This window comes from Manacus vitellinus, unplaced genomic scaffold, assembly GCF_001715985.3.
Source record: "Manacus vitellinus isolate BGI_N305 unplaced genomic scaffold, ASM171598v3 scaffold_46_pilon, whole genome shotgun sequence".
Taxonomy (NCBI): domain Eukaryota; kingdom Metazoa; phylum Chordata; class Aves; order Passeriformes; family Pipridae; genus Manacus; species Manacus vitellinus.
In genome coordinates, this window is record NW_021940578.1 from 77,462 (window position 1) to 88,489 (window position 11,028).

At 40.2% G+C, this 11,028-nt stretch overlaps 1 protein-coding gene across 1 annotated transcript; it reads right to left on the bottom strand.

The window, feature by feature from the left end:
• Positions 1–3,424: 3,424 nt before the first annotated feature.
• PARK7 (Parkinsonism associated deglycase) lies at positions 3,425–9,354 on the bottom strand. The gene is made up of 6 exons (XM_008928661.3): positions 9,202–9,354; positions 8,068–8,169; positions 7,370–7,429; positions 6,462–6,531; positions 4,779–4,865; positions 3,425–3,887 (listed from the first exon to the last, which is right to left on the bottom strand). The coding sequence occupies exons 1-6, from the start codon at positions 9,289–9,291 to the stop codon at positions 3,727–3,729; spliced, it is 570 nt and encodes a 189-aa protein (XP_008926909.1). The 5' UTR covers positions 9,292–9,354; the 3' UTR covers positions 3,425–3,726.
• Positions 9,355–11,028: the final 1,674 nt, after the last annotated feature.

The window sequence follows — 11,028 nt, forward strand, 5'->3', positions numbered from 1 at the left end:
TGTTCTGTGGGAATGGCCAAGGACCCCATTACTCCCCAAGCAACTTTTCCATTGGAGGAGCAGACTACCACTCCACTGAGACAGAGACAGCAGGCACAGCCAGCAGTCCAATCCGAGCTTGAGGTAACGCAACACTGTGCACAGGAGTTAGCTCGAGACTGCTCAGCCTTTCAGGCTGCCAACAACTGAACAAGCCATTGCAGGATGCTCTGGACATGCTGCTTCTCGCAGGCCACGCTTCTCCTGTCATCTGGACCAACTCGATCAAAAGCATTCTCCATGATAAGACAGGATGCTATTGCATGCCCTGGAGCAGCATGATGAGTAAGGCAGCTGTTTTACAAGCAGTTCAGTCCACAGTTTAACACCTGAGCTTTATATTGGGCCATTCAAGTGCAAGGGAGTGACCAATGCAACACAAGTGCAGGATCCCAGTTTTCTCTAGCAGTACAGCAGGATGCAGGCAGGGCTTGCTGGCTGTGGCCCTGGGGAACTCCATGAGAGTGAATATTCCCTCCCCAGAGGCTCTGTGCAAATTCATGCACAAGTAGCCAAGACCCAAAGCTAGAGAGGCAAAAGCCTCCAACTCCTCTTCATGGCCTAAGAAAATGCCTGTTGAAAGAAGGGGGAGGCGGGGTGGTGAGGCCACCAGGGCCCCATCTGTTCTCCTCGCTACAGGCAATCAGCACAGAACTGGCACTGGCTGGAGAACATCACCCTTGGCACCTGGCAGTAACTCTTTCCTTTTTTTTTTTTAAATTATGTTAAAGTTGTTAATGTTCTGTAGTTCTCCAAAGAGGAAGGAGGAAAAAAAAAACCCTCTTGATTTTGCTGCAGGGGATTTATTTGGAAGTTACTAGCAAAGCCTGTGTCTCTTTGAGCCCATACAGGAGCCTAGAGCTGCATTATTCCTGGTTTCCTAGTACAAGCGTTCATTTCCCTTCTGCACAACGAAAAGGAATGTAAAGTACTCCTTTACAAAACACCAGGGAAAAGCAACTAACACATCAGATGCATTCGTGAGTAAAGTCAGCACAGATAAATGCATCATTGCAAGTATTCACTGCTGGCACTAGCATCTATGCCATCTTGTGTACATTCCTGTTTCTAAGCCATATGATACTTCTCAATTCTGTAAGAGAACTCACTTTCCACTATGCATTCAAGCCCACAGAACCACCAGAATCGAGAGGAAAAAAAACCTACCCTATTCTTGAGAGATGATATGAGACATACAGCAGATGCTGATTGACTACCCTTTTCATCAGGAAAACAACCAACCCCAAAATCTTTCAGCTGTCAGGAAACAAAATGGTAAAAGCCAGCTAGAGAAGTGTGGATGCATTCCCTTCAGTTTAAGCCGAGTTCAGTGGCAGCATATACCGAATTAACACAGACTCAGTTTAAAACTAACACTTGCCAATAATAAAAAGGCACAAAGTTCCTAGTGTACATGAAACACTGAGCAGAAAAGTACCTCAGCTCATTGTTCAGACGGGGGATTTTAGGAAAAGAGATCTGTAAAAAAAAGAAATACTGTATGAAATGGAAAAAGAGAGAGGAAAAAGGCATTTCACAAATTGGAAGGCATTTTTTTCCCCTCAAATCAGCAAATTCCTTTTTAACGCATACCCTAAGAGGAAAATTAGCCTAATCTTGGTTCATATACTTATCCTAACAGAAAGACCAACTTAATGACACCTTAGCAGAAAGAGAGAACCCATGTAAATTCATGTTTGCTGAACATCTGCAATGTAAAAGGTTGAGAACAGTCAGCTTCATGAAGGTAACTAACTGTGGTGCAAGCAGCACTACCATATTTCATTTACCGAGTCCTTTGCTGAACAAAGTTGAAGAATTTGCAAATTAATCAGATGTATTAATGGGCTCAGCTCATTTTTCTGAGTGTTTTTCCTATTACCATTTTAATGGGAGTGGGAAAGCCCAAATATACACATTGAAAACCTCATTGCTGTAAACTGAACTATCCCAGCCTTGGAATAAAAAATAGAAATTTATAATCAAATTTTTGGCCACTTCTTTATAAAATATTTCTGGAAGCCTAAAAACAAAACAAGCATGGAAGTATTTTCCTTCTAATTCTACAAAGCAGTACTGCAACCCAGGAATGCACAGTTTTTCCTGTATTCTGAATCATGCCCATTTACGAAGTAATTATTCCAGTATCTAGGACAAAGAATCTTTCCATCATTTGGTTTACATTTGCACAGCAATACCAGTTAGACGTGCGGATTTACCACACAAACATGTCCAATCTTACATAGATTACAATTTTTTGCATATCTTGAGCATATTTAAAAGCTAAAGAAACATATTTCCTAAACAAATTAAGAGGCAGAGCATACAGCTGAAGCAGTTCTTCCAGTAGATATTAGCAACATAGAGACATTTTTAAATTCTAAATTTGCAAAAGTATCCATGTATTTTATTACCAAAATGCAGTAGTTGAGAATGAACTTGTTTCCCATTAAAATAAGCAATCATAAAGGTCCCTATGCAGCAATTTTTTTAAGTTCAGATTATGCACTTCAGATGTATGCAGAGCCAGATCTCCAGATGCTGTGGTAACTTCAGAGTCCAATGAGGAGCCATCTTGTAAAGCATGATGGCTGACAGAGCCAGGTAACAGCAGAATTATTTGGTAAAAGAAAGGCAGCAAAGACAAAAACTGATGCCAAATTCTTAATGCCCATGGGAATATAGCCCCACTACTTCTTCCAGAGACGTGCCCAGCAGCTCCTCTAAACTGACATATGCTCACTTAAGTTAGGCTTGTAGCAAGTCCCGATTTATAGTAAGCAGAAAGAAGCACTGCTACTGGTGGTATGCTACCAAATCCAACCTTCCCGATTTATGCTGATTATTAGCTGCTCAAATAGCTCAATGGATCTGCAATCATTTAATACAGAAGACAAATTTCAAGGTATCATGTTCAACTTGTAGGAACTCTAAGGTGCTTGGCAAGGTACGAATATTCACACCTTTAATTTAGTCCCACACTGTCTTAGAATTAATACTAGTTATTTGCCTTATTTGTACAGAAAAAACTAAACATTGTTTTAACTAATTCTAAGTTACAACTTAATAATCTATGTCATAGAATCATAGAATATCCTGAGTTGGAAGAGACTAACAAAGATCATCAAAACCAACTCCTGACTCCACAGAGGGCAACCTAAAAGTTAAACCATATAGCTGAGAAGCGTTGCCCAAATGCTTCTTGAACACTGACAGGCCTGGGGCCTTGACGCCCTCCCTAGGGAGCTTTTTCCAGCACTCATTTCAGCTCACACTGTGCGAGAATCTAAACAGACGTTGTTTTGAACAGTACATGGGTAGCCACGGTGGCAAAATGGATTCGTAGGTCTGGGTTGGGAGAAAACACATGAAGTACCAACACACCAGCAGGGCCGCTTCATTTTTATTTACTCAGCAAACATTTTTCCATGTGATTTTTAAATGCCATCCAAGAGTTAACTAAGATTATTAGATGCTGGCTACTTTTTTGTGATGAAGCTTTTTGCTAACGATCTTTTTCCAGAGATAAAGACCTTTGGTTTGTTACGGTATCCCAGTTAAGGTAAGTACAGTTGCTAATTTCACCCAAAATTAAATTGTATTTACAACAGTACAGCTTACAGTTATTCTACAGAGGATAAAACTCTCTATCCAAATTTGTCCTACTTCCTGTCCCACTCCAGGGTTTCACTCTTTCAGTATTAGAGGTGCCTTCACCTGTTCGGCCACTTCCTTCCCCATCAGCGTTTCAACAATGGCCAATCCAAACTCAAAGCTGGTCCCAGGCCCGCGGCTGGTGAGGATGTTCCCGTCTTTCTCCACGCGGCTCTCAGAGTAGCTGTAGTGTGCTGGGGGGGACACACAACAGAAAGAGGGTCAGTCTCCAGGACAGTGCCCACAGCTGCCACAGAGCACAGACTCACCTGCCACAGGCTCTGCTGAGGAGCAGAGGTTACCTGCCAAAGGCACCTCAGCCACCTGTGTGGGCCCAGTCTGCCTCCAAGCATCCCACGACTGCCTGCAGTCCTCAGGGAAGAAAAGGGCCTGCAGGGAGCTCTGGTAGCTCCATTCACATAGTATGAGAACGCACCTCTGATTCTACAAGCTCATTAAGAAGCACTCACTCTCCCTGTCAGTTCCTGTGAGTTTATTTTTGGAAGTCAGACTGCTTTTGTGGAGCTATTCACAAATTTCTTATCTGCCAATTACATGCAGAAGAAATTGGAAGAACCCTGCCATCTCCTGCTCACCTTCAGACTCATTAATGTTCACAGAATGACTTCATAGCATTTCACCACCACTTCCCTTAGGTAGGAGAAAGAAGTGTGGATCCATCAGCTGCTCACAGAACCAAAGCCCTATTCACAAGAGATCATGAAAGGTGCTCCTGGGGTTTGCTGGTTGGACCACTGAGGCAAAGAACCAAAAGGGCAAGAGATGATGGCTCAGCCTTGAGAAGATAAGGCAATAAATGCTCCTAGCATGACAGCAGCAGCGTATTTTCCCCAAGGATGAGAATGTTAATACAGCCCTGTTTATTAAATAGGTGAAATAGGCTTAGAAATACAGTCTTAGCATATTCAGTTGGATTTTGATTACATTCAAGAAAGCATTAAGGAAATTCGAAGAGACAAAGTAAGATACAAAAGCTATCTTCCTTTCTTTAAATTGTGGTTTCAGGTAGACAAAAAAAAATCTGAGAAGGGTTTGGAGAGAAACTTATAAAAGTAATTACATACCTCCATTCATCATTTTATCTTTGGCCAAAGGGTGTGTTGTGACTTTGCTTCCAAACCCTATCCCATGTGCCAGAAGGGCAGTAGGACCTGTAAGGACAAAAAGCTGCACCAGTGAAGAACTGTCTTCTGCTAGAAACACTTCTAAGAGCATATATTCAGGCATTAGGTTCTCAAGGGTCCAAAGCTCACTGTGGACAGACTACTTTTTATAAAAACTGATGCCAGCCCCATCTCTGAAGCAAAAAGCCTCAAAAAGAACCAAGCTGTATAATCTCTCGCATTCAATTACAGCTCCCACACTGTCCTACCATGACTGTGCTGCCTTGGAAAGAGTGGAGGACAATGGTCGTTTCACTTCCACATAATACATTTCATTTAAAACTGCTTGACGCTAAGAAACAAAAGGTCTGCATTTCAGTCTGAACATTAACTAGCTACAATTACTTTACAACCTTGTTAAATCCTGACTTTAGAGATGTACCAAGCAGAACTTCATTTGAGTAAGTCTCTGCATGTCGCAAGTGTGTGCCAAACAGTATTTTGGACAGACCATGGGCTAACTGTTAAGTTTTTGGTTTTAACAGTTTTCCTCTTTTCTTTTCATACTTCCTTCTTAGCCTGAGTTGAGTTTGTGTCAAGAAGCGTTAAGTCATTTGACAGGAAATACTTATGGGAATTCCAAAAGAAAATGAAGGCAAGATTTCCCTAATCTGAGTTTCAGTTCTGTGCATTTGTCTCATTTTGGATTTAGTCTAGGAAATAACCTCCTTTGTGTTCAGTTGGAATGAGCTCTAAGAATATTATACCTAAAGAAATTAACCACTCTGATTACCAGCAAAAGCTTTTAGTGGGCAACCATGAATTTGAATTGTTCTGTAAGAGATACAGATAAGAGAAGACTATCATTGCCAAGTACAAGAATGTTCACAACTCTGCATACCTATCACCTTGCTGAAGAATAAAAGCAAAAAAAAAAGCCCCAGCAACATACAAGAAAACAAAAATGAAAATCCACTCTACGAACATACTCTGTTAGATGGCCTTTTATGCACTCATTGCCACCCTCCTCATCCTCAGCTTTGGGTCCTAGGCCAGCCTCTAAGATCAGTTGGGAGTACTGGCAATTGTTTATCTTGCTTTTTTACATACATACCTTACAAAGTAATGACCTGGATACCCAGCTGTGCAGAATATGTAAGCAGACAACCTCTCCTCAAACCAAGTCCATCTTTTGCTATGACTCAGATGAGGAAGGGGGAGACTGTAACTCTATATGTATGGCCTTCTTTCTGAAGCTAAAGGGCAGGAATAGTTATGTGAGATAAATTTACAGCAATGATATTCTGCCAGTGCTGTGTCCTTGCAGAAAGATCATCAGAATAAGCATATATTTTGTAAAAAAATCCTAGCACATTACCTTTCACTTTTTATTTTAAAGACAGTAATGCAACTGACTGGAAAGAACTGGGAACCAAGCAGAACTTGCAGGATAAGTGTTCGCAATTATTTTAGAGATTTCTTGCCTATTAAATTTATAAAAAATTCTGACGCTGATGGGTGCACATATAGTACAAATCCCTGCTACTAAATTACAGGAACACAAATTTCTAAGACAGGAAAATGTCTGCATGCTCCTTCAAAACATCCAAATGCTTTATAAAGCAGGACACCTTGTTAACCCACCTGCACATATAGCAGCAATCAGGCCTTTTCTGCTTTCCTGGTCCTTCAAAATGTCTTTCACAGCAGCAGACTGTATGAAGAAAAATGATATCACAAGTCATTGTTAGGAATTGATTATTTGAAGCACATCTGAAATATTTTCCATTGCAAAGTCATAAACATGTTTTACACAGAAAACCAACTGACACCTCTTCACCCTGCCTCAGGACAGAGGGCAATGAGAACATCAAGAAGAAACACTGAAACCAATACATATTTGCCCCACAAGGAAAGAGTAAGGAAATCAGAAGGAACTGCAAGGAAGTATCTGGCCTACATAAAAGCTGGTTAACCCACGGACATAAAAAGTTGTCTGAAAGCTTCACAAGACAAACACGAAAGAGTATTCATAAGATACCTCCAAACAGTCTCCATCATTCTTAAAAAGATTTATGTGGGATATTTGTCTCATATTCCAGGGTTTACAAACTGTGCAATACCATCTAAATCCTATCTGATAGACTGACTTGTTTGTCTGCCTGCCTTCCACAAGGTATTTATACCACCACTGCAACAGCTTTGCACCACAGACAGAATTCTTGAGAAAAGGAAGAGAGTCCATGGCTTTGGACAATTTCATATTTCAGGGAATTCAATCTTCATTTGCAACTGCTTCATCTTCATATGACTATGAACAGAGATCTACCCACAATACAGAGCACTCTTCCATTTTTATTCAAATGCAAGAATTTACCCAGTTGTCCCACCTATATAGTCACAAGAAGGCTTCAGACAATTGATATTTAGTTTACTGATTCATTCAGAAGAGAACTTTAGAGGCTGAACTGAATCTGCAGAATTACTAAGCAAGCGCAGACCACCACTACTCATGAAGATGCCTATGAATTTTTAAAATACCGGAATTTTACCTCACACAAGTTTTGAGCTCCAAGATTACCGCCAGGCAGGACCACGACATCGTAAGGTCCCTAAACAAACAAAAGATAAAACTGTTCTGTTAAACAGAGACTGATACTGTTTGAAGCCCACTACAGCTGATTCAAGTGACAAGCAAAATAACCTTTTCTTCCACTGAAAAACACTTTATGATCAGAGAACCAGTTCCAATTACAGAATAAAATACTGTTTCCTGTTCCAGGAAGAACCTATTATTGATAAAGTCTGCCACTGAACTAACTCTTAAGCCTAGTGCATCGAAGAGCTTCAGCAAGCAAATGCATTGTAAAGACAAGTGGTTTTGCTCGAACCTTACTGTACAGGTCTAACTATAACATTGTTTAGCTCCCCATCAGAACTTTGGAGTTGATTCAAATTATGGTATTTCATTGGGCCAACTAACAGGAAAAATAAAGGGCTAGGGTTGATGCTTTGCAAAAACAAACACCTGTGCAGAATTAAGAGATCTGTCTGAACTGAGCATGCTATGAACCAGGACAACACTGAAGGGGAGCACAGTGGGATGTGCAGTTCTGTAATTAACTGCTGCATAGAGATAATACAACACGCAATATATGTCTAAAGGTAATGCACAGGCTTTCCAAATTCACCTTGGAAGCTGTGAGAAAGGCTATTTTGGCCACTATATTAGATCAAGGTGATGACCAACCTCTTTTCTGGCATCTTCAAGACTAGCATCAGGACAAATGAAGACATCTCGACTGCACTGCACTGGTTCTTTTCCTGTTAGGCCTGCAACAGTCACCTTTATCTGGGAGAAGAACAAATATATCATGACAAATCAAGAATTTAGGGTGTTTTTCTTCTATATTAGTTCTTAAATAGTACACAGAATGAGCAAAGCACTACTGAAAGCTGTCACAACCCAGGGAACACTTAAGCTCCCACAAACCATGATTAAGTCCAAGCACATACAGTAATCAGTGATATTCATCTGAAGTAGACAAATAACTCTAACAGTTCAACTTTTCAAACAGGACATATAGAGACTATCTGATCCCACAGGCTATAAACAAAACAAATAATACAATGCAGGAGAGCCAGACTAAGTAGATCAGATAATGAATTGAAGTCTCTTTGCAGGCTCAAGTCACTCTCAAACACACTTATGGCATGTTCACTTTCCTCCCTTGACTTTTAGATGCTTGGTCATAACATCATAGATATGCATGGCACAGCTCACATTCACTAAAAAGCAGACAAGCTTGTTCCTCTTATGACAGCCAAAATGGGGTGTACAGTGATGAGGTGATGGGAGCAGTTTAGTCATTTCTACACAAGCGAAGTTGGTGTACTAATTTAAAACATTATTTTCATACCTAATGAGATGTACTACTACAGCTGCAAGGTAACAAACATCATGAGGAATCGCAACAGCCAAACTCTAGTTAATAGAATTTTAAAAGTAGGTCAGGAAAAGCTACATAATGTCATGAGCTGTAATGCACTGAGCTTTTCAGACCCCTAGAAAAAAAAGTACTTTCTGTTACTATCCATAGAAGTAGCCATGTTTTCTGACAGAGTAAGATTTACTTGAAACATTCACTCTAGTCCACACTGGACTCTTACTTTGAAAGTCTACCTTTTGCACAAATGTCAGTTGTCAAGCATACTTAGTAGGGGCATGGAACAAGCATTTGCTAAACAGTAAGGCGGTAGGGGAAATTTTCACCTCACACAACAAATTACACACTGAACTCCTAGCAATGAACATCAACTTGAGGCAAAGATTTCCCCTTGACCACACACTCACAAAGAGATTTTTCACTGTCGGTGTACTCACCCCAGCTCTTCTCATAACATCAGTAGGGATTACAGTTTCCATTTCCTCTGCCCCTTTTGCTAAAATCACCAATGCTCTTTTCGAGGCCATATCTTGAGAGGTTGCTGTTAGCTGAGATGGTTGTGAACGAGGGGCTGAGGAGGGTAGAAAAAGACAATGTGGTTAGAAAGCAAATGTTCTAGTACAAACCCTTCCTGATGCTGAAACTTAACAATGAGTTATTTGCATTTTTGCATTATCTTTCACTTAAACCAACTCAAAATAGTTCAGTAGCTTTAATCAATATTCATAACAGTTCTATTTAACTAAAGAGCTTTTTAAAAAAAAAATGCATTACGATACTAAGAGATTAAGGCACTTGTGCAGTGGGAGGCACAGCACATCAGCATCAGATAAGGAAGCAGTTTGGCCTAATCAAGACCTTACATGACCTGTGTCTGCTAGAAAAGGGTTCAAGGTGGGTGGCAGAATTGTTTTCAGTTTGCACACCCTCACTCACACTGAGACTACTGACTCCTACCCAGGTCAGCATTTATAAAAAGGGTTTGCATGAGCTTTGACCTCATGTCTGGTATTTATTTTCCACATACCATGCTTCACGAAGAGTTTCCTGTGACTTACAGTGACTTGACCACTGCTCTTGCAAAACCTCAGAAACAGATTTTCTGGGTATTTCACAATTTTATGGGGGAAAAAATGTGTGTGCCCACGTGTGATGGGGGAGCAGACCACAGAATTTAGCAAATGGAACAAACCAGGCTTAAGACTTTTTTTTTAGCTTCTAAATTCAAGTTGAGGTGAAGGGACAAATTTCCATTTGAAGGTTAAGTTAAAGTTACTTTACATCATGTAAAATACCCATTAACTCATACTGGTCTGACTGAAGTCTGCAAAAGCATTCATGATGTGAGAAGGCATTTCACAGGTCACCCCTCTAGAAGACAGATTTTTGTCTTATAGGACAAAATGGACCTTCCATTCAGAAATGCATGTAGCACCTGAGAGCCCTTCATTAACTGTGATGCACATTTTAGTTGCCTACATGAAAGAAAGCCATCCTCTTACCCTGCTTCAATTCCATCTATTTTCAAGTTTACTCCCTATTGTTAGCCTCGTTTAGAAAGATGTTATTTCTAGAATGCAGTAATATACAGTAGAACACCCTGCAGCATGCAGAACCAGCCCAAGCAGACTAATTCACTTAGTGTCAAATCTTACTTTTATGTACTTTATGTACTGTCAATGCAAAGCCAACTGAGCAAGTATAATCAAATCACAGCTATTAGTAATAACTTTAGGACAACCTAGAGCTTCTTAATAACTTGTCTTGAAGATACACATTGATTTTGCAAAATAATTTTCATATAAATTTGACTAATTAGCAAAAGACTCCCTGATTAGCCACAACATAGAAACACTGCATTTGCTTTTTATTGAAGAAAAATACATCATAGTTTGTATTCCTTTATTTCATTAGTTCTTCAGATGCAAATAGGCACCTTATCCTGAAACCTTTACTCTTTCCCCTAATTTAGTAAAATGCAGTCTCTCCCTACTGCCTTTAGACATTTATTGTAAAACACTGCCAAATTCTTGAGCATTAATACTGTTCTTCGTGTGGGTCCATATGTAAATAGCTGTCCTGCTGTAAATGCTACCAGGGAAAGACTCTTTTTGAGAAGGCAGAACCATGTTACACAGACCTAATAGCCAATTCATTTCACACGCTACCTACACGTAGTAAATACCAGTCTTGCATTTGCTCCTCAGTGCCAGCACATGAACAGCACATGCCTCAAATCTATCAGCGAACGTATTTCCCTGCGT